The 22,656-nt window shown below is 59.2% G+C and overlaps 2 protein-coding genes across 7 annotated transcripts; one reads left to right on the top strand and one right to left on the bottom strand.

Moving 5' to 3' along the window:
* The first annotated feature begins 364 nt into the window (after positions 1 to 364).
* On the top strand, positions 365 to 5,189 carry TP53I13 (tumor protein p53 inducible protein 13). Of its 5 annotated transcripts, XM_053211644.1 has the most exons (8): positions 365 to 584; positions 696 to 974; positions 1,466 to 1,534; positions 1,763 to 1,804; positions 3,663 to 3,791; positions 3,917 to 4,123; positions 4,208 to 4,763; positions 4,856 to 5,189. In XM_053211644.1, the coding sequence occupies exons 4-8, from the start codon at positions 1,790 to 1,792 to the stop codon at positions 4,966 to 4,968; spliced, it is 1,020 nt and encodes a 339-aa protein (XP_053067619.1). In that variant the 5' UTR covers positions 365 to 584; positions 696 to 974; positions 1,466 to 1,534; positions 1,763 to 1,789; the 3' UTR covers positions 4,969 to 5,189. The 5 variants fall into 5 exon arrangements, with proteins under 5 accessions (XP_053067619.1, XP_026890372.1, XP_053067620.1 ...); XM_027034571.2 differs by having other exon boundaries at positions 365 to 974; XM_027034568.2 differs by lacking the exons at positions 365 to 584; positions 696 to 974 and adding an exon at positions 1,123 to 1,277.
* Positions 5,190 to 5,632: 443 nt separating this feature from the next.
* GIT1 (GIT ArfGAP 1) lies at positions 5,633 to 21,087 on the bottom strand. Of its 2 annotated transcripts, XM_027034567.2 has the most exons (21): positions 20,791 to 21,087; positions 15,057 to 15,190; positions 14,486 to 14,598; positions 14,255 to 14,360; positions 13,490 to 13,707; positions 13,310 to 13,404; positions 12,929 to 12,971; positions 11,129 to 11,155; positions 10,901 to 10,949; positions 10,380 to 10,452; positions 9,646 to 9,743; positions 9,175 to 9,286; positions 8,911 to 9,044; positions 8,594 to 8,746; positions 8,251 to 8,481; positions 8,108 to 8,161; positions 7,834 to 7,920; positions 7,670 to 7,743; positions 7,384 to 7,566; positions 7,209 to 7,272; positions 5,633 to 7,045 (listed from the first exon to the last, which is right to left on the bottom strand). In XM_027034567.2, exons 1-21 carry the CDS (start codon positions 20,840 to 20,842, stop codon positions 6,833 to 6,835), a joined length of 2,313 nt encoding a protein of 770 aa, XP_026890368.1. In that variant the 5' UTR covers positions 20,843 to 21,087; the 3' UTR covers positions 5,633 to 6,832. The 2 variants fall into 2 exon arrangements, with proteins under 2 accessions (XP_026890368.1, XP_026890367.1); XM_027034566.2 differs by lacking the exon at positions 11,129 to 11,155 and having other exon boundaries at positions 20,791 to 20,976.
* Between the last annotated feature and the right edge of the window lie 1,569 nt (positions 21,088 to 22,656).

Below are 22,656 nucleotides of genomic sequence, written 5' to 3'. Positions count from 1 at the left end.
AGAAATCCTCAACACCGCTCCCTGAAAAAGACCTCCCCAGAAGCAACAGCCCCAAACTCGGGGAAAAGACGCACTCGGGTGCCTTGCGAGAAGGATGCCTGTCACCCTACGATGGGGCCATGGCAGGTGATAGATTGCAGGCCCTTCATCGGTTCAGTAACTGGCAACTGGGGGGTGGGGGACGAGGGATGGGTAAGAAATCCCCCTGTAGGTCACGTTCTTGCTCTATTTAGAAATAACCCTTTCTCGCTCTACTTCTAATTTGAGGCTGGGCATTTCAACCCTCATCCTCCACCCACGTTCCCTTCTTTCGTCAAAATCCTGAGTCGGGCCAAGGAGAAGGGCATTGGAAAGAAGACTGCAGGGGAGGTCCGGCCAGCGCTCCCTGCTGGGGGCGAAGCCTGTGACTCCATCTCACGGTGACCGATGTCTCCCTGGGCACATGCCAGCCATCGGTGAACTAACGACAACAAGAGCGGAGGCGGGCATGGGGGAAACAAAGCAGCCCCAGGCCCGGCTTCAGCTTCCACGGACTTCTGGGCCTAGGGAGGGTGGTGGCTTGAGACCCTCCGAAGCTCCTCTGGGTTCGGGCCCTATTTGCGAGGGCACGAGTGGAATGGGCTGAAGGTGAAGCTCTAGAGCGGGGACGCTCTTCCTCCCGCAGCTCGGACTTCATGATTCTGCCCCTCTTCTAGTTGTAGGTCACACTGACGTGTATGAAGCGGGTTTGCGGGAGGAGCGTACCCGTCTTCCCTCCTGGGCCACTCGGTCCACTGGGATCCCACTTCCCGCCCTTCGCCTGGCTCCATGATCCCACCCAAGCACTGAAGCTGCCCTCCGCAGGCCGTGGAGACGTGCTGGGACTGAAGCGCGGGTGAAGGAGAGGTCCCCGCCTGTGCTGCAGCGCTGTGCGCCTGGGCAGGGTTCCTACGCAAAACTTTTCCGGCTTCGGGCTTACGACGCGTGCGCTCAAGGTCGGTGGTTGTGGGCGGGTATTGGGGCGGAGGCGGGGCGAGAGTAGTACGCAGCTGCGGGGGCGGGGCGAGGCGGGAGGCGCGCGATCTTGGGAGTCGTGTGCGGGTGGGGGCGGGAGGGTGCGCGCGCGCGATCCCGGGATCCACGTGGGCGCGCGCGGGGGCGCGGGGAGGGAGGGGGCGCGCGTTCTCTGGCTTGTGGGACTTCGGGCCGAGCCCCGGGCCGCCGGGATGGCGCCTCAGCCGCCTTCGCCCCAGCTGCTGCTTCTGGCAGCCCTTGCGGGGCTCCTTGGTCCCAGTGAGGTAAGGCGACCCGCTCTTGAGCAGGCTTCGGCCTGAGATCTCAAAGCGCTTTGTTGAAAGTTGGTCCTGGAAGGAGTGGCTCGTGGAGGGGGAACTAGGAGTCCTCCCCTGACTGGCTGGGCCTGGGAGGGAGAGGGCAGGGCCCACACCGAGGCTAGTTCTCCCAGTTCTGTGCCTTGGACCCACAGGTGGTAGCTGAGCCAGAGGAGGAAGCGGGGGCCAGTTGTCCCGAGGGCCCGTGGCCTCTGCCCCCACAGGTAGGAGCTTGGCGGGGGATGGGAGAGAGGGGTGTGAAGGGGTAGTCCAGCCCCGCTCTGGCCTCGCTGCACCCTCCACCGTCACCCTCTGAGGACCTCTGCCGGTTCCTCTGGCCCTCAGTTGCCAGCGTCTCCATCCCAGCCTGGCCGGATGGGGCCTGCTGTCCCCTCCCCACCCGCAGGCGGAGCCCCAGCTGCTCTAAGCCCTCCTTTTCCCCTCGTGCATAGGTGTCACCAAGAGTGACCTACACGCGGATGAGCCCATGGCCGGTAAGTACAAGCAGGGAGCCATCCTTGGTGTCTGCCCCCGAAACAGCGAGCTCCTTGCAGGCTTCCTCAGCTTTTTCTGCTCACCAGCTCCATTCTTCACCAGTTCCCTCAGTGTTCTTAGGCCCGGGACAGTGAGCCACAAGCCTCTGTCGTCTGCAGTGCTGTGTCAGGAATGCTGTCCAGTAGCTGTCTGCCCGTGGGCAGGAGGCTGCAGGGGGAACTCTGGCCCTAGTGGCAAAAAAACAACCCATGCCCCAACTGTGCTGTGTGACTGTGGAGAGTCTCCTGACTTCTCTGAGCCCCAGTTTTCTTAAGAGGGGCTGTTAATGTCCCACCTCCCCAGGACTAAATGAAGTGTGTGTGATAGCACTTTGGGAAGTAGGAAGCTGTATGAGGTAAAAGAGTGTGCCTCAGTTACTGGGCACCAGACTGTGGCTTCACCTTGCGTGGCTGCCTCTCTGTTTTCGAGGCCAGTGGTCAGATACCTTCCCTGTCCCTTTGGTTTTCCTTTTGAAATATCTAACTTTAAAAAAAAAAATTTTTTTTTTAATGTTTTTATTTTTGAGACAGAGACAGAGCATGAACAGGGGAGGGTCAGAGAGAGTGGGAGACACAGAATCTGAAGCAAGCTCCAGGCTCTGAGCCGTCAGCACAGAGCCCGATGCAGGGCTCGAACTCACGGACTGTGAGATCGTGACCTGAGCTGAAGTCGGAGGCTTAACTGACTGAGCCACCCAGGCGCCCCTAACTTTTTTTTTAAAACCTTGTAATAGCTTCTGGCCAAGAAACCTCATGCCACCCACCTAATTCCTTCCCTCAAACAGCCCTTTCATTAAGTCATTCCACTGTTTGGAAACCTTCAATATCTTATTTCTCGTCTTATGGTCATATCCAACCGACCCCTCGCTTCCACCCCCAGCTTTTCAGGCCTTGTCTGACCTCCCCAAATCTTTGGTTCTTCTCCAGTCATCTTGGTCTATCCACCACACGTGTGAGTGTCAGGCTTATTCCCACTGCTGTACCTTTAATGCCACTTACTCTCCACACCTGGCCTATCCTGACTAGAAGCTGGAGTGGGCAGCTCCCTGCCTTCCTGCCATCCATCCCATCCACCTCCAAAGCCCAGTGCAAGAGTCAGCTCTTTCTTGAGAACTTGCCTGATCACATCAGCCCTTATTCATCACCTTCTCCAAATTCATGTAATGCTTACAACTTCTCTCTTACAACTTAATGGCTAATCACTTTGAGTTCTATTCTTTCATTTGCATTAGTTCTGTTGCCCTGAGTTTCCTCTACATTTCCCGCAAGCAGAGTCCAGGCGTTGTCTTTTGGCATCTCCTGTAACATCTGGCACAGTGTGGAGCATTAGGTCAGCATAATCAAAAATAATTAGTAATTGATGAAGTGTTTGCATCGTGGAACCATGCACCTGCTGCCTGAGTGCCCTGCATTTGGATGTTTGGAGAAGATTGAATATATAGGTAGATCAGTAGATAGGAGACCTGGTCTCCATTTGGGGGATGCTTACAGTCTAGACTGGGGACCCGTAGAGCCACTGTCACAGGTGCAGAGAAATACAGCTGAAGAGTGTGTTCTGACAGCGTTAACCAGGCTTGCTGTCATGGAAGCTGTGAGCTTTGAGGTGTGGCATTTGAGGGAGAGGAGGGGTGAAAATGCTCAGAGGCAGAAGGGAATGCTCACCAGTACCCAGGGCTCTTTGTCCTTTCCTGAGCCCCAAAGGTGGGTCATCTGGCTGCCTTGGAAATCCCTTTAATAAAGCTGGTCTCCAGGACGGGAGAACTTGGGATTCTCAGAGAGTCATCTGGCCTGGCTTAATGTCTCCATGCCATTACTCCAGGCTGAGGATGTCACCTTCCTCTACCACCCCTGTGCCCACCCTTGGCTGAAGCTCCAGCTTGCCCTCCTGGCCCACGTTTGTGTGGCCCAGCCCTCACTGGCCCCGGACTCCAGCCTTACTCAGGAGCGGGTAAGCAGTTGATGAAAGGTCGTTGTTTTGCACTGGCAGAGGCTGCAGCCCCATGTGCAGGAAAGGAAAATTCAGGGACTTCCTCTTGCTGGCTCCCCACCTTCAACTTAGTTCTCCTTTCCTAGCCCTTGGTGCTGGCAGCATGTGGGGTGGTGCTGGAGATGGCATGGATAGAGCCAGCCTGGGCTGCCCACTGGCTGAAGAAGCGGTGGCGGCGGCGGAGGAGGCTGAGGAAGGAGAAGGCATGGTTCTGCTCTGACGGTCTTTCTGGGTCTTCTCCCTTGGTGCCAAGGCCAGGTAGAGGGAGGCTGTGCCGGAGAGGGTGTCTGCAGGTGAGGGGTGCTGGGCTTGGTTGGTGGTGGGGTCCTTGGGTTATCTGGGCAGGAAAAGGGTGACTGCTGTCTCTCTCCCCAAAGGCCCCAGCTTTGGCTTTTACCCTGCGGAGCTGGCGGCCCCCAGGTGTGGAGGAGGCAGCTGGAGGGTCCAGGCACCTCTCTCCTGTTGGTGCCAAGAGGCGTGGGCTGCGGGCCGCTCTCGGTCTCCAGCCCACGCCCTCAGCCCCGAGGCTCCCCCCTGCCTCTCCACGGAGCTTGGAGGCCAAGCAGCCCATGCCGGCAGCCCGGGGTGAGGGGAGTGATGCCCCATCTGTGCCCACTCTCCCCTTGATGCATGAGGGGCCCAGAGGCAATGCCAGCTCCAGGATAGAGGCTCAAGTGCTCAAAGGGCAAAGCAGCCCAGGGGGCTGTACCTGTCCAAGTGAGGCTTCCCCAGCCCCTCGGGCAGCAGTGCCCCCGCGGGTAGCCCGGGGCCCTACCCCGCGCACGGAGGAGGCTGCTTGGGCGGCCATGGCCTTGACCTTCCTGTTAGTGCTGCTCACTCTGGCCACGCTCTGCACACGGCTGCACCGAAACTTCCGACGGGGGGATAGCATCTACTGGGAGCCCACAGCGGACAGCCAGGACACGGTGGCTGGTGAGAAGTTAACCCTCCTTACCCACCCACCCCAGCCCTGGACCTCCAGGGCATCCCTGCCGATCACCGACCCTTCCCCACCCTGCCCGTAGCTGTGCTGAAGCGGAGGCTACTGATGCCCCCGCGCCGGGTCAAGCGCTCCCGCCGGAGACCCCTCCTCCCGCCCACGCCGGACAGCGGCCCGGATGGGGATAGCTCCGACTGACTTGACCCGAGCCCTGCCACTTTGGCGGATTTGGTTTCGCCGCGCCTGGTGAGGCCGCGACCTCTGCCACGTGGACCCTGCGAAGGACCGCCCCCTGGTGGCCAGATGGAGCAGTCCTGCCTAAGCATTGCAAACGGGCTTGTTCTTAAGGTGTGGTTGGCTGGTGGCGGCGGGGGTGGGGGAGGGATGGGCTGTGTTTCTAATTAAATTATTTTGGTAGAGTTTGGAGTTGAGCTTGTGCCTCTGCCACACAGACACTCCCAGCCAGGACACTGTCCTCGGCCACTTAGGTTTTGTTTGAAGTGGGTGCTTACAAAATCAAGACAGGACACTGTCCTCGGCCACTTAGGTTTTGTTTGAAGTGGGTGCTTACAAAATCAAGTTAGGCACCCACCAGCCTGCCTCCTCCAGCCTTCCTGGCCTCAGCCAAAGTTTTAGGAGTGTGGTAGGACCAACGGTGGGGAGGGAGAAAGTGGTGGTGGTGGTAGTTACTGACACTTTTATTTCCCAGCTTCTTTTCTAGAACACAAGGGCTTTCCTTGCAAGTTCCAGGTCTGGAGCAGCTGTAGTCTTCATTTGTTTCATGCTCTTGCCAGGTCTGTCTTTGTCCCTTTCATGTCTGTCACCTCCCCACCCCCAAATTCTTTCAACACTAGCAACAGCACATGGTCACTTATTTATTTTTGATACAAATGTACATGACACACGTCTTGACAGTCAGCCCACCCACCACCACACAGGTACAGCCTGGCCCCTAGGGCAGAGGCAGGACAGAGAGAAGGGCTGGTAGGCACGGCCATCTGCCTCTCCAGCCTTCCCAGGCTGCTGCCCAGATTCCAGATACCCAGAGACTGCAGGGCAGGTGCTGGCCTCTCAGAGGTTATAGGAGGGGGCTCTCAGCTGAGTCAGGGACCCTGGGGAGCCAGCCCCAGGCTCAGGTGCTCAGTTCTCTGCCCCAGCCAGCACAGCCCCCTCCACAAGGGAGGGGGGGGAGGAGAGATGCAGGGAAGTGGGTTTTTTTTTTTTTGTAAGTTCATAGAGAAGGGGACTGATGGGGGAAGGCAACGGGTAGGACCCCAGATGATTTACCAGCAGTCCCTGGCCCCAGGATGGGAGAGTGGGGGACTGACCCCTAACTCTGGTCCTGCTACCCTGGTCCCCTCACCCTTCACAAAACTCCAGATGGGCCAGGCCTCCGGAACGGCACTGCCGCCCCGCACACGCACACACAGGCACGCAGGGACACTCAGTTACCACAATGTTAAAATTAAGGGGTGGAAGAGGAGAGAAAAAAAAAAAAAAAGATTTTCCAGTGTTTGCTGCTAGGGACCCTGGGAACACAGGTTTGGGGCCTGTGCCCTAGGCAGGGGCCGTTTGGCATTAAAGGAGAGCAGCAGGGGGGTTGGTGGCTACAGGGCAGGGGACATCCACAGAGATTATGTACAAAGGAGGGGATGCCCCCGGCTCAGCCCCCAACAGGGCTGAACTGGCTCATGGGGGTGGGGTGCCTGTAGGGGGAACTGGCCTCACTTGGAGTGTCCCCACCCGACCCTTTGCTGAGGGTGCCCCAGAGGGGAAGGGGCTGGGAGTGATGCCTTAGAGGCCCCTGCACACTAGAAGGGGGGGATGCTATGTACAGGGGGAGGTGCATGGAATGTGGGGGACAGAAGCTCCTGCCACCCCACCTCCCCATCCTTGGGGACTTGAGGGGGGCGGGCACCAGGGCGCCTGGCTGCCAGGGGACAGTGGCAGCACTAAGGGCACTTGTGCCAGCGGCTCCGTTGGGGTGGGGATTAGTGTCTGGAGTGGCCCAGCTCCCATGGCCAGTGAGGTCCCAGTGCAGGTGAGGGTGCAGGGAGAGTGGTCACTGCTTCTTTTCTCGGGTGGTGATGGTGACCAGCTGCTTGGCAGCCTTGGCGATGTCATAGGCGCACTGGATCACCTGCTGAGTCAGCAGCTGGAAGTCCACAGGGGCGCCAGGCTCCGGGGGCACGGTCTTCCGGCACTCACTCTGCAGCCGGTAGGCGCTGGCATTGAGCAGCCGCAGTGAGCTGCGCACAGGCTCCAGGGCTGGCCTCTGGAGGGAGGGAGGAGGGAGTTGGGCCTTGGACTTCAAACCATGAGCCATGAACATGGCCCAGTGTGTCCTCCCTCGTCTCCACCCAGGTAGTGGTCACATTCCCTACACCTGCCCCACCCTGAGAGCCTTCCATTCCTGCTCTTCTCTCTGGCCCCTGTACCTTTGGGAAGAGAGAGGCCATCTCCGTCACAGCCAAATGGATCTTCTCCGAGCAGGGCACAAAGCTGTGGGGGCAGGGGAGGGGAAATATCGGCAGGGTTTGCGGGGACAGAACATTGGTCACCCCCCACCCCCTTGCCCTCTGCAACACCCAGGGGCTTCTGTGAGCCCTTTACCTGTCATGCTTGAATTCTTGGGCAGCCCGCAACAATTCCTGGATGTTCTTGGTGACCTGTTCCGTCTTCAGGATGACATCCTCTGTGCTGGGAAGCCCAGGGTCAAGGTCTCCATCCAGGCTTTCCAATTCTGGGTGGAAGTCTTCTTCCTTGCCCAGCTCAAGAAACCTCTTCCCCTCCAGCCTGAGGTCAGGGTTAGAAAGAGACATTCCAGTGGTAAGCCGCTTGCCTGTACCCTCACAGATCCTCCAGAGCCCAGTCAGCCTTCTTCCCTGGGGTGTCTCACCCAAGCAGTGGGTCCCCGCTTTGCGTGTTCTCATAGTCACTGTCAGCACCACTGCCGTGGCGGGAAAGCTTGCTCTGGAGGATCAGGGAAGGGGTAGTGGGTGAGGTTCACATTCACAGACCCACACAGCCCATCACCTGTCCCCTTGGGGATTGGAACATTACCGTATGGCGGCTTCCTTCCTGGGAGCAGGACAGTAGTGGGGAGGAGGGAGTGAAGGGCACGGCTGAGGCTGACACCCCCTTCCGGATCTGAAACCCAGGAAGACCGGAGTCAGTCTCTCCTCCCTGCCACCCGCCTTCCAGCTTCCCGGCAGTGAGGGTAGGGACCAGGTATATCTAGTCATTCCTGTGCCCAGCAGCAGCACAAAGCCTGACACCCACTGGGGCTCAACACCTATCTGCGGAAATGGATCCGCTTCCTCCAGGCCCTACTTACCCGGTAAAGGCCAGCAGGGACATGCACTGAATAGATGGCATCATCCTCCAGCTCCTGGGGATTGGCACAGGTGTCACGGAGGGCCCTGCGGCAGCCCCAGCCCTCTGTTCCCCCCCAATCCTTGAGACCCACAGGCAACTCACAGTGCTGTGGAAAGGCTGTAGCCGGGTAGAGAGCTCATCCCCAGGCGGGGCCCCAAAGGGCTTCAGGGCAGAGCCTGGTTCATACATGGAGAAGGCCTGGCGGTCCCTGCGATGGGCACTCCCGCCAGGCCCCATGGGTGTGTGTTCTGCCCGCTCGCTGGGCAGTGGGGGTGTGGGCACTGGCCCGGGTGGCTGCCGGATCTGCAAGTTCTCTGCCTGCAGCTTGTGGATCTGAGAGTGGACAGTGATGTCAGAAACTCCAGAGGATCCAGGCAGCACCCCACCTCTGGGAGCGGAGGATCCTCTCCGACCTGGGCACTCCCACCAATGCTGCAGCCCTTACCTCCCTCTGCAGCCTCCGGAGCTCATCACTCAAGCTGCTGTTGACCTTCATGAGCTGTTGTACCTTTGCCTCGGAGGTAGCCAGAGCCTTCTTCAGCTCCAGATATTCCTGCAGTGTCACGGCCCCATCGGACAGGTCTGAGGAGTCCATGCTCTGCAGAGTGAGAAAGAAGCTGGTTAGCCATCAGGGGCAGGGGGTGAATGCCCACAGAAGACTCTTCTTGAGGCCATAACCAGCCCACTAGTCCCTGAAGCCCTGGGCTACAAGGGGATAGAGCCGGGCCTTAATGGAGGCCCAGGGAGGGGCAGTGCTCAGACCCGGGCACGGTTGTTCCTAGTGGCACCGGCGCTGCGCAGGGGCTCCTGGTCCGTGTCCTCGTCTGAGGCCACACTGTCGTAATCGTGCTGGTCGTCGAGGTCACTCTGGCTCCGCGCGGATAGCTCAAGGTTGTCTGAGGACATAGTCCAGTTACTCAGTATTCTGCCACACGACCCTTCCATCATGCCACCCCAAAAGGGAGCCATGAAAGAATATACTAGAAAAACACCCACTGCCCTCAGCCCTAGCCACACCCTTCCCACCTGTGGGGCTGCTCAGGCTCTTGCCCTGCTGTCTCCGCTTGGCCTCGCTGAGAATGTCAATGATCAAGGTGGCAAACTCTCGGGCATTGAAGCGGGCCAACTTCTGTCGCCCCTGGTAGGCAGAAAGAACCCAGCCTGCATGACGGGCCCCCTTACAGCTGATAGATGGGTGTGGGAACAAAGCAAGGCCGTCCCCTGCTACCTGGCTCACCCGGCCAGATTCTGGGTGCCTGGGGAGCTCCCAAGAAGAGGCTGGAATGTCCCCCAGAAGCTGCTCACGAAGAGCTTAAAAAAAACCTTTCCCCCAAATCCCAAATCCCAGTGCTAGCAGGGCCCTGAGAGAGGCCTAGGCCAGGGGAGGAGAAGAGCAGGCCCAGGCAGAAGCCCACACAACAGCCAGTGAGGAAGGGCAGGGCCCGCGAAGCTGGCGACCCCAGCAGGGGAGGAGAGGCCCCTGTCCAGCCCCCTCACCTGATTCCGCGTGGCCGAGTACTCGGGGTTCACAGGCAGGAAGGGCACAGCGCTGCGCTCCGTCACCAGGGTGCTGTGGTTCTGGGTAGCCAGCCACACTGGGGGAGGAGGAGGGGGGGAGGAGCAGGGAGCAGATCATCCAGAGCGTCCACGGTGGCCAGGCCCACGGGGTGGAGGTGGGGATGTGCTGAGCACAGCCTTCCTCAATCCTCCCCACGTCCACCAAGTGCTGGTGTTCAAACCAGGGGTGGTCTTCAGACACCGGAGGCAAGGTTGGGTCAGGGCAGGGCTGGGCGAGGCCAGCAAGACTGGCCAGGCCGATGACGACGAAGAGAATGAGGCGACGACTCCTTGCCAGGCCCAGCCCAGGGTTTGGGCTGGAATCTGGCTGTGGCCAGGAAGGAGTGATGTAGGGGGGGGTGGAGTGGGACTGGGGAGTGAGCCAAAGTGGGAGGCAGCCAGAGCAGAGATGAGCCCCAGTCCAGGGGTGGGGGCGGAGGAGCAGGCTGGCTGCCTCCAGCTCAGCACGCTCTGCCTGGCTGGGGAGGCTGCCCGGGCTGCTCACAGCCAGCAGGGCTGGAGAGGCAGACCTGCCGAGCAGACCAACCTCAGGCCTCCCTTCTTAGTCCCAGCAAAAGGCCCCAAGAGCCACACCAGGTCCCAGCCCTTCCCCAGCAGGTGGGTAGGTACCCGTGTCTCATCCACCCTCAGCCTCAGATGCCCTCTTGGCTCACCAGCGTCATTTTCTCTTCTGTCTACCTCGTCGTACACATCCATGGCAAGTTCCTCAAAAAGCCGGTTGCTGAGCTAGAGACAAAAGGGGGACCCAGTCTTTGTCAAATCAGTTGGTCCCCAGTGCTGACAAGGCCAGGTCAACCAGGATGTCCTAAGATGTGGGAAGTGGCTTGTGTCCTTTATGCTGCCCAGCCCCCACAATCTCAGAACTGGAAACTGGGGCAGGGGTCTCTCTGCCAAGCTCCAAGGTGGGAGAGGATGGAAGGGAGACCAGATCAGACCAGTTAGTGCCCTGGTAGGTCAGAGGTGGAGCTAGGGCCCAGGGAGCCTACGGAGGGCAGAGCCAGGGTCAAAGACCAGGGGTGGGGAGGTGGGGGAAAGAGAGCAGGGAAGACAGAGTGAGGGGCAGGTCAAACCCTTGGAAAAGGAGACCATCAGAGGAAGGAGGAGCAATCTTAGGGGTCGAGGCTCAGAGGTGAGGACAGCTCCAAGTAGTAGGAGCCCATCCAAGTGGACTCACCGCCTGCAGCTTCTTCTTGGCAGCTTTGGCCAGCTCGGACAGGTCTAGGCTGTGGAAGGAGGAGGGAGATGAGAATGGGCAGACAGGAGAGGTGACCAGGCCCCCACTTGTGACTCCCAAACATGCAGGGATCCCAGGAAGACAACATCCCAGATGCTGCACACCAGATGCCGCCCCCCACCCTGCCCCCAACCTCCAGAGCCTGCTCCCGAAGCAGGCACCATATACCTCTGAGACATGCACTTTTGCCGAGATCTAAGTCCAGAGAAAGGCAGCAGAGGAAAGAATAGGACAGAGGCAGCGATTACCCAGGAGCAGGGCCCCACGTGCCTTCCACGGCAAGCTCAGACCCATCTCCGTGTATACGCCAGACCCGGAGGGTGCAAAACGAACTCCTCTCCCCTCCCAACCTGCTCCTAGACCAGCCTGCTCTCTCCCTCTGTGACCCACTCACCCAGCACCAGCGTCTGCTTCTAGGAGTCACCAGAAACCTCCCTCACCCTCAAGCCCCAGCCAAGCTTTCTCTGGTTCTGCCATCGATCCCTCTTTGCCTGGGCCTTTGCAAGTTTCTTCATCCATCTTCCCACTTCCAGTCTTGCCCCTACAACCCTTTTTTTCCACCCAGCAGCCTGGGTCATCTCTTTGACACGTTGGGCCACACTACCCCTGGCCTTAAAAACATCTTAATGACAAAACACATGTATGGATACTTCAACCGTACTTTAATAAAAAACTTCCTTAAAAAATATACTACGTGTTTAGTGTGCATTATCTTATTTTAATCCTGTCAACAGCCCAGAAAACGTAGGTACTGTTGCCTTTACTCCCAGGAGGTAACTAAGCCTCAGAGAGGTTAAGTAGCCTGCCTGAAGTCACACAGCCAGTAAATGGCAGAGCTGACATATCCGGGCTTGGAACCTCTCTGCTCTTCTTGGGGCTCACAGGACTCGCCATTCTCTTGCCTGTTTCCAGTCCAGTGCTGCTCCTGGGATTCCCTGCTTCTCACACTATGCTCCAGCCACATGACTCCCTGCAGGTCCTGGCACAGCATTTCTCACTTATACCATTTATGCCTTTACTTCTGCTGTACTCCCCACACTGAACTACAGCTATCTGACCAGGCTGCCTCCTTCCCTGGACTGTGAGCTCCTGAAGGGCAGAGATCATATCTGAGTTACCCGTGTGTCTCAGGGCCAAGAACGGCAGCTGGCACCGGGCACGTGCTCGGTTAGCCCTTTATTGAGTCCATGCCCATATGTGTTTAAACACATACACCAGACACATGCAGGTACACACACCCTGCAGAATAAGACCAGAGAAGTAGGAGGGAATCTTGGAGTCTCAGAACAGAGTAGGTCTGGGTTCAAGGATTCAAGACGCCTAGGCCTGGCAATCCCTGTCTGCCCACACTGGTCTTTGGAGAGGGAGGGAGCCTCCTCTCTTGGATCCAGGCCAGCAGGCACAGGTTGGAAAAATGGCCTTCAGATGTGGCCACCAGGTGGCGCCAGCATCCATCTTGTGAACTGGGTGCATGTCCCCCCACGGCCTAGGCGCGCGGAGGCTTTTCAGATCAGAGGCAGAAACACCTCAGTTGTGAGGGGCCCTGCCCCCACCTCCCACCCCTCCCCAATTTCTGAGCACACCACGGAGGCCCAAAGTTAGTCAAATCCCTGGAGCCCACCATCTTTTCAATGAAGAGCAGAGGCTCGTCTTAAGATTTTACAGTGGGGTGAGTGCCACTGGAGCAGAGCCCAGTGAGCCACCCCTCCTGGGGCAGGTGTTTCTTGTACTCAGGCCTATGTGTGATGGCCTGGGGCTCAGGCGGTGCTTGGCCATGTGCTGAGCTGACATCCCTTCCCTGCCATAGGGCCCAGCATTAGGGAGTGAGGATCTGACTGAAATGTTTGTACACCAGACCTGGGGTGGGGTCCCTAAAGCCCGGGGACTGGGAGGGGTAGAGGTTCTGGGGTTCAGGCACCCACATGGTGTCCAAAAGCCCCTGGGAAGGGGCATCAGGTGGGCACTCACCTGTCAGCCATCTGTGGGATGATGTAATGCCCATTCTTGTGATCTGAACAAAAATAAAAATGCCAAGTCACTGGTGCTGGGTGGCCTTAGCAGCTGGGAGCCCACCTCACTGCCACGAGCAGACCTTGGCACCCAGAAGTGTCAGGGGACAGGGGTGAGGGCAGGCCACCCCCAAGAGCCCTGGGAGCTGACTGGAAGCGATGCCCACCCCCCACTCCCTACCCCAGTGTGCTGTAGCCCAGAGCCTTCATCAATTTCACGGGAGCCAGTTGCCTAGCAACACTGTTCCCCAGCCGGCTCGGTCACCATGGCACCTGCTGCTGGGGTGTGTCTGGGTCCCACCTGCCTGGCCGAGCCAGGCCCACCCCGCGTTCTGCTCACCCGGCTTGCGTCCACAGAGATAGAAGGCCAGCCGGTCAGTGAGCTCATACTGGCATTCGACTAGCCTTTCCGCCAGCTCATGGTGCCCCGCCTGCCTGTGGGGAGGGGGCATGGCTCAGCCCTGCCGCAGCAGTCCACTCCCCCCACCCGCCCAAGCCTCACCCATCATCCGACCCTCACCTGGCATAGTCAATGGGCGTTCGGCCATTAACATCAGGGGAGCCAGGATCAGCCCCATACACTACAAGAAGCTCAGCCTGCAGTGTCTGCCCCGCCTTGGCAGCCACATGCAGAGGTGTGGTGCCCTTCTCTGGATGGAAGAAGTTGGCCTGGGCACCCAGGGACAGCAGGCGCAGACATGTCTCCAAGTTGCCCGTCCGCACGCTTGAGTGCAGTTGCTGCAAGGAGCAGAGTGTGCAGCGAGTGTGTGTGAGCACCCCCCCCCCCCCCCCCCCCCCCCCCGCCAACCCCCAAGCCGTACGAAGTTAGGCAGCTGCTGGGACTCCTACCAGCTCCAAGGGCCCGGCTGAAGTTGGGTTGTCAGGGAGGACAGAGGCTTTAGCGCCAAATACTAACAGCTGCTATCAGTCACCATCTACCTGTGCTATGGGCTCTGCTTGAAACAGGCATTATCTATAAGGGAGATGCTGTTGCTTCTTTCCCATTTTACAGAGGAGGAAACTGAGGCTCTGAGTGGCTAAGAAACCGCCTCAAGTTTTCCCGGCTTTTGGATGGCAGCCTGTTGTGTCCACCTAGAGGCGGAGGGGCCTTGGCCACATGCAGCTGACCACCCAATCCCCATCCCCTGCTGTGCCCACGATCCTTGCCTGACCCGGCTGGCTGCCTTTGGGGACTAGGGCTTGGTGGTGATGGAGAGGCCCTCGGGGTGCTGTGGGCAACAGGAGGGGAGGCCCACCCATCTGTCCACCGTGGGGCCCCTCTAACCTTGCTTAGGTCTTTGGCAGTGACCCCGTCATCTTCCCGGCAAGGAAGCTTGTGCACAAATGCCAGCATCTGGTACTTGGCCCTGATGAACTCTGACTTGATGGGGCTGGATGGGGCACAGAGGATGAAATGGGTGGGGGGCAGAGTGGGAGAGGCTATTCCCCCCGCCACCTCTCAGACCCACGTCCCACACCACACAGCCCCTGCCACCACCCCTCCGGCACAACTCACTGGACTTTGTCTTGGGGGTTGGCTTTGCGCCGGCCGCTCTGTACTTGCGCGGGGTCCAGCAGGGAATGCTCCCAGATGGAGTTGGCCCCGTTGCTGGCGAGCGTGTGCACCATCTGCAGAGAAGAAGTGCCAAGTGAGAGTGCCCACTGTGCACTGGGTACTGGGGGAAACACCTCCAAGTGCTGGCCGCAGCCGGCGTGGCTGCAACCAGTACCAAGGGGCCTGTTGTGTGCCTGCCACCATCACACCTCCATCCAGCCGGGCCGCCCAAGCACGTGGGTCCTGGTCAGCACCTCAGGTTGTATGGCGAGTATGCCAAGGCTCAGAGAGATAAAGCAACTTGCTCAGTGCTATGTGGCCAAGCTAGTAAATGGCGGAGCTGCGGAGAGAGCCCCGGTCTGCGAGACCCCAGTCTCAGAAGCCCCCCCGCCATCTGCATGGCAAACACAACGGATGGAAAGGGTCAGGGTTAGGTTCTGCCCCAGGTGGGTGCTGCCTTCTGGAAGCCGCAGAATCCAGAGCAGCGTGTGTGGGTATGGGGGAAGTGTGCCCACGCGGCCTGGCCCCGTACCTGCAGCAGCGTAGGAGGCCAGGCGCTGTGGCGGAGGTGCTTGACAATGGAGATGTGGCGGCCCAGGCTCCGGTGCACACTGCAGCACTCGTCACACACCAGCACCCCCCTGCTGATGGAGGCCCAGCCAGGGTCTGCCAAAGGGGGAAGCCACAGTCAGCGGAGGCCAGGTCGTCGGCAGTGCGTGCCGGGCACCTACTCCGGGCCCACACTAGCACTTTGCTCACACACTTCAAATACCTAGAAGCTGGGACCGCCGGGACACAGGTTGCTGAGGAAGCAGCTGAGCTATGGCGTAGGAGGGATTTCCCCAAAGGCTCGCAGCAGGTGACTGACAGCTGGGCCCCTTCCTACACATCTTTGCTTGTCTGGGGGGTGAGGGGGTGGGGGGAGGAATGTGTGGTCCCCAGGGCCTACTCAGCGGGTATGTCCTGCAGTCTTTCCCAGGGAACAAGACAGTTGGCCCAGGCCTTCCCCAGGGAGGCAGGAATCCTCTGGGGGATGTGACACCGATGCTACATGCCAGACATCCTAGACACTCCTGTGTCTGGGTCAGTGCCACATCTCTCCTGCACCCAGGCTTCTGCTGGAACCACTGGCCACCCACCTGACCCACCATATCCTCCATGGGCTCCTCCCTTTGTCCTCATCTTGGCAGGCAAGAGGCTGTTTCATGCTGAGCCTCCTGCCACCATCACTGATGGGCTGAGCTGGAGCCCCTCTTAACAGGGATGGAGAGAGCAAAGGAACTAACATTGGATACCCACTGTGTACTAGATAGACCTGTATGTACAAGGTCTCTCACAACTGTCAGACAAGGCAGGAAATGCTATCCCTGCTTTACCAATGAGGAAATGGTGGCTCAGAGAGGTTAGAGCAGTTGCTCAAGGTCACACAGCTGATGAGCAGGATTGTTGGGATGTGGACCCAGGCACTTTAGACACCAGAAGCCACGCCATGTTCATACCCACTGCTCTTCCTCCGTTCTTGCCTGGAAGGGGTCAGGCCCAAGTGGGCAAGGGCCCTGGAAGCCACTCTTTACTCCCTGGGGAGCAGCAAACTTTGGAAACAAGAAGCGGGGCCAGGATAGGGTGGGAGCTCCTTGGGTGCTTCTCAAGGGCAGGGGAGATACCACCCATCCCAGGCCCCTTGGGAGAGGGGGAGGAGACAGCTGCACACAGCTTAAGCTGTGGAAAGGTCACGGGGGAGAAAGCAGCCATTGTGTGCCTCCAGAGAGTGGGGGCAGGGAGCTTCTCTCCCAGGACACTGTGCTCTGCCCCGGGCCCCCCACCCCAGTCTCAGGAATCCCTGTGCTGGGTGGGGGAGCAGGGACTGGCTATCTTCCTTGCCTGGGAGTGCTTAGGGAGTCCAGAAGTGGGCCCCCTAGGGGAGGGACAGCCTTGGGGTAATGAGAGCCTCTCCAACCAGAAGGCAATTCTCAGGCCCTTCCCCACAAGGACTTCCATCAAAGTTTCCAGGAGAATTGTAAGGAGACCGAGTCAGGGTGCAGCCTTTGTTCTGCCTACAGCAAGTGTCCCCTCCATAGGGGACAGGAAGAAACAAAAAGTGAAAGAGGGGGTTCAGCTCTTTGGGTCTGAGCTTCTTTAGGCATCTACCCAAAAACAGGGCAACAAGATGCCTGCCATACACCTTCCTGGGAGCTGATTCCAGGGGCCCACAAGGAAGGGATCCACCATCTGTGCCAAGAGGGGGAGCCCAAGGACACTCTTTAGTACTGGCTTTACCCAAACAGTGAGGCACCCCAGTGAGGCACATGGAAAGCTCCCTCCCCCCACTCCCAAATCACTGGGGTTAGGGGTCTGCCAGCCACCAGCCACCTCCGGCAGCCCAAGCAGGAAGCTGGAAATGACGCAGCCTAAATTCCTCTTGTTGAAACGGTGGGGTTTCCTGTAAATGGGGAGCCGCCCAGGCCAGGATCATAAATGGGCCGCCCTGAGGCCTCCAGCCCAGGCCCATGGCTCTACCGGAGAAGCAGGGCCTAGGAAAACTGCACATATATCGAGAGCCAGACCAGACATGGTGAGACTCTGAACATGGCAATGACCAAGAAGAGATCAGGATTTGGGGAATGTAGTCCAAGGCTTTGCTAGCCACTCAGCCTGGGGGAGGGGTCCTCCCTCTCCTCCACAATGACCTGAAACAGGAAGGTTGAGCAGGGGGCACTGTCCTGGCCTGGGGAACGCTGGTGTCAGCTCACTGGGCTACACAGATGAGAAGCCCACTACCTACTTCTTACATGCCCGAGGGGCCTTGCGTCTACCCAAGCAGGAGCCCCCAAGCCCCACTTAGGCCAGTTCCTAAGGCCAGGTAGAGTTTCTGAAAAGTCAAATGGCTATTGTAGCTGAAGGTTAAGGGACTCTTGCCCCCAAGAGGCTCCCTAGACTAAACTTGGGGTGGAAGGGACAGGGACATAAGGGGTTTTTTGTTTTAACAGGCTCCATGCCCAACTGCCAAGTGTGGGGCTTGATCTCATGAGATCAAGAGTAGTATGCTCTACTGACTGAGCCAGCCAGGCGAGAAGATGCGGTGACCTCCTCAGTATCCTGCCAACACTCCTGGCAGCTTCTGCTTCAGGGTGGGGGTCTGGGAAGTGTGGGCAAGTGGTAGGAGGGATCCTGGGATAATGTTAACCATGCAGGCCTCTACTAAGGTGAATTCATGTCATCACTCAAAGCCATTAGTAGCCTCTAGGTCTGCTCTAAGGGCCAGCGTCTCCTGAGCAAATTGTCACTAGGCATGAGGGAGAAGCCCACCATCTTGAAAGCAGCTAAGAGTAATTAATCCATGGGGATAAAGATCAGAATGGCGGTTACTTTTGGGGGCTGTTGAGTGGGAGGGGGCAGAAGAAGGGTCCAGAGAGTGATGGAAATGCTCTACCTCTTGACTGGAGTGGTGGTTACGCAGGTATATAGACATGTGAAAACTCAACAGGCTAAACAGTAAGCTGCAGGAACTCTGCTGTACCTAAATTAAACCTCAGTAAAAGAGGAAGAGAGCCCACCATTCACCCCACCCAACAATCTACATTTTGAAGAAACAAATGAGCCTGCAGGTTTCCAAATGTCCCCAGCCAGTGGCCATCCATGCTCATCCAAGGTGCCACCCGAGGTACTTCAGGTACCTTGAGGTATTCACTCCTGTGCCACCAAAGTGGAAAGGTTGAGATAGAGGCCCATGGGATGAGGAGCAGGCTCTTGAGCTGGGCCAGGACTGTGTGACAGAGTGAATGGAGGGGGACGTGGGGGGAACACATTCTCCAGGGTTCCTGACTGCTGCCCCTCCCTTGCCTTCATGGCAGGCAGGTACACATGTGGGGCCTGATGAGGTAGTACCACAGCAGCCAAGCCATGCCCAGCTGTCTTACAAAATCCACCTGTCACTTATATGCCCAGGCCTGGGAGCAGAGGGAGGATGAAGACCTTTGGGGTCAGCCTGCACTTCACCTTTCACCTCTTTAACCTCCCCAAATTAACCAACCACAAAAAGGCCATGGCCCCACCCCTAGGGCTGGACCCCCCCCCCCCCCCCACCTTTCACAGTGAGAGAAGCCTATGACTAGGTAGGAGGCATACACCAATGGAGTCCAGACTGTTGTTTACCCTCGAGCCTCATACCTGGACTGCTACAGTCCCACACCGGGGATGCCCCTCCCTGCATCCTACAGTGGGGAAATGGGGTAGCCAGCTGGGTTTCTGACAAGCATCCAAACACTCAGGGAGTGCCTGCTGCCAGGTGCTGGGGTAGGGTGATGTGTAAAGACTTTGTCAGCACCCTGCCCACCTCACTCCTCACCTTCTCACCACCTGCCTCTTCTGACCTGTATTCTGGATCAGGGGAAAAGGAGGTACCTGGGGCAAAAATGCCTCTGTGGGACAATGACTATGGATAGGAACCAGACAGTCCCAAGATATCAGATACATACCACTCCTTCCTGAACCCGCTGGGCACCCAGAGACTTCACACAGCCAAACGCAATGAAAGAGGGACAACTGCCTTGCTGATTCTGCCCTATGTCCCTCTGGCTGGGAATCAGGACCACAGACTTCAAGATGGGATGGTCCTCAAAAACCATTTTTATTCCAACTTCTTTACCTCACAATTGAGGAAACTGAGGCCCAGAGTGAGGAAAGTCTTGCCATGGTTCACAGGGTAAGCTGATAGGGTGTCTGCTAATCACTCCCCACCCCCATGCTATGCCTGCCCCGCATAGGTATAGACCAGCCTGGGAGAGGAATAGAAGGCAAGCTGTCCTCTTAGCCCTTCCATCCCCAGACGTGCATGTGGTTGGGGGAAGGAGATGACAGTTTCCAGCTCACTAGGGTAAGGACACATAAGCCCAGATAGCTTCTTCAGGGTCCTCTAGACCTGAGAGGAGTCACAGGGTCACAACCACCCACAGAGTACCACGTCTCTTCCAGGCATCCACAGTGCCAAACTCTCTAGCCTGGAGGCATCAGAACCACCAGAGTATCTGTGGGTCCCAACCTGTTGGGGCCCCGGGCCTGTCCAAAGGGTAGCTAGAAGTTATGGGCCCATGAAACAGCACTTCACACTCTCACACTTAATTGTGCCCACAGTCCCCCTGGAGTTCACAGACACACTGAGCCTTCCCAGAGGTCTCCCAGGGAGATAGCTCCTTTTTAAAAGAGAGGATGGACAAGAGCCAGGGCTTCCTTCCCCAGGCCAGCTGCTGAGCCCCATCACTGGCAGTGTCCTCCCACATCATAAGATAGCAGCCTCTCAGGTCACTGCTCCTCACTTCCTCAGATCAGGGGTGGGGGGTTCGCATCAGCCTGGATCTGACTGTGCTGGGAAGAAGGGAAACACCACGGTAAATACAGCCAGGAGGCAGGCGAGGAAGCCAGATCCTGAGAACCTAGGCGCCCTTGGGTACTGTTCCCTACCCATTTCTGGTCAGACTGGGCTAGAGGGCTAGGAGGGGTCTGTGCCCAAGCTGGGTCAATGCTAAGCCCCCTTCCCAAGCAGGCCTTACTGGTGCATAGGAAAAGCCGAGCTAGTTGCTCCCAGGGATGCCTCAGAGGAAGATGCCCAGACTGTACTGGCCCTCAGCACCAGGCCCTGCAAGGAGCCCCCGCCTTGGGAAGTAGGGGCAGGGAGTCCTAGGAGGAGCCACCCCCTCGTCTGCTCACGAGGAAACACTATCCAGGCCTCCCCTGGCCCATCTGCCTGGTTCTCTGCCCCTTGACCTCCGCCACCTCAGCGGGCGCGCAGACCATGCGAGCAGCAGGTGCAAGACGCGGGGGTGGCACTGAGATGACACAAAACCACACTCACCCCCACTTCCTAAACCTTGCTGGCCTCTGCCACAGCCCTCCTGCCACCCCACCACCCCAGGCTGGCGCTTCCGTTGGGATACAGAGATGGAAGGTGGTGGCGGGCGGGCGGGGGGGGGGGGGGGGGGAGGGGAGAGGGAGGGAGGGCAGCTAGCTGCCTGCCTCTCTCAGACTGAGGGGTGGGATGTGGCGCCGGGAATGTCCTTCCTTGCTCGTCCACGGACGCGAGGGACTGGGGCCCCCAGCCGGCCCTCCCGCCAAGGACGCGGCTCCGCAGTGGCCCGGGCGGGGGCCGAGGCCGGAGGCCGCAGCCCCCAGCCCCGCCCCGCCCTCCGGCCCCGCACCGCACTCCCGCCAGGCCCCGGCGCCTGCCCGGCGGCCTCGCTGCGCGGTCCCGCCCCCGGCCCGGCTCCGCTTACCCGGGGCGCTGCAGTCCGCACACACCTCCGCCCGCGGCCCCTTCCGGGACATCCTCAGCGGCGACGCGGCCGCAGCCCTCTGGGCCAGCGTGGGGGGCGCGGGCGGCGGGCCCGGGCGGCGGCGGCCCCTGCTGCCCGGCCCCGCTCCGGCAAGGCCCCGGCTAGGCTCCGCGCGCCCGGCCAACCGTCCGCCCCCGGGGCTGGCCCGGAACCCGCCGTGCCCGCCTGCCCGCTCGCCCTCCGGCGCCCTCCGCCCCGCGCCGCCCCGCGCCGCCCCGCCGCCGCTCGCCGCTCGCTCTCTCCGCCCCCTGCGCGGCTCCGGGCCGCTCCTGCAGGAAGCGGCGCAGGCCCTGCCCACCGGGGGAGGGGCAGCCTGCACTCCCGCCCCGCCGCCGGGCCCTGCGGGCCGCGCCTCCCAGAGAAAGGAAGCCGGGAGCGCGGGCGGGAGGGGGCGGGGGTGCTTAAAGGGGCCGCGCGGCCTCCGCTAGACAGGCCGGAGAGGGCAGCATCGCCTTCGGCCTTGGCCTCTGCTCTGGCACTCTCCGGCCCCGCGGCAGTGTGAGTTACCCTCACAGCCCCATCCGCTTCGCTTTCCAGGTAGAGGGTGGTCCAGGGGGCTCGGCCCCGGGGACAGTGACCCTTGGGGAACAGGGAAGAGAGTAAGGAGCTGGAGGCCCAGGCCCCCTTCCCGGTCAAGAGGCTGTTTGGGGTACCCGCCTATGTCTGGCTGGGGTAGCATGTGTGTCCTGGTCCCCCATGTGTCCTCATCCGTGGGTCCATGTGTGTGTGTGTGGTCACACCCTTGTTGATTATGCACGACACCAACAATATAGACGCCCAGGTGTTCCCCTGCCTCCCAACTAAAAATACATCTGTACCTCATCCATGCTTCCATCCCAGGAGGAAAGAATCTGGGCACTTTTTAAGGACCTCCCGAGGAGTGACCACTGTGCCTGTGTGCAGTAATATCCACTTGGCATTTCGTCTTGTATAAGTCCACGGTGTTTCTGGGCCACCGCAGGTTTGTGTGTCCAGGGCGTGTGCACATAACACACAGGGACCTTTTCTTGTGGTGGCCTTTCTTCCTGGACTTCACACAGAGACTTGGCGTAGGTGGGGGGGACAGGAAGCGGAGGCGCGGGCCGCACGTGGGTGCACCCCTGCACTGAGCATGCTCCCCCATACACGTGTGCCCCGCGTGCACCCAACCCCCATCCCTGCAGCAGCAAAATGCCAGAGCACTTTGCTTGTGGGGACAGGGCACGGGTGGCCAGGACCAGGCCTGGGGGCCAGGTCGGTGGTGACAGAATTAAGGGAAGATTCCCAAGGGGGTAGGGGTTACTGCTCAGTAACAAGGAGGGAGGAGGGAAAGTCCTTGGGCAGGGGTTCGGGGTTGGTCGATTTTATCCCAGCGGTGCCAGAGCAGCAGTGACTTGTGGGTGGGCAGGCTGCTTCCCTGGGGGAGACAAGTAATGCTCATGAGTCACACCACCCGAAATACAAGCAAAGCTGCCTCCATCGCCTTTTGCTGCAGCCCAGATTGACAAGTTTGTTTGAAATCGCGATCCACAGGGTATATTTATAATCGCACCTTAAAAAAAAATTTTTTTTTTGCAGGCTTCCCCTCCCCCCACAGCCAGCCGCTCAGCTGGCGGGGTTTCTGCAAGCAAAGGTACCTCGCAGTGGGGGTGGGGGTCGGCGGCGGGGGGAGCACCACCTGCCGCCCATGCTGCACCCGCACCAAGCAGTCAGTCTGTGGGCTTGATGGCCCTAGGCTGGGCGATGAAAAGGAGCGGCTTGGCCGCTCTTTACCGGGCGCACAACCCACGAGCGGTGGCCGCCCATTCACCCCCGATCGACCCCCAG

The sequence above is a fragment of the Acinonyx jubatus genome, chromosome E1 (genome assembly GCF_027475565.1).
Source record: "Acinonyx jubatus isolate Ajub_Pintada_27869175 chromosome E1, VMU_Ajub_asm_v1.0, whole genome shotgun sequence".
Taxonomy (NCBI): domain Eukaryota; kingdom Metazoa; phylum Chordata; class Mammalia; order Carnivora; family Felidae; genus Acinonyx; species Acinonyx jubatus.
This window is presented reverse-complemented; position numbering and strand designations above follow the sequence as displayed.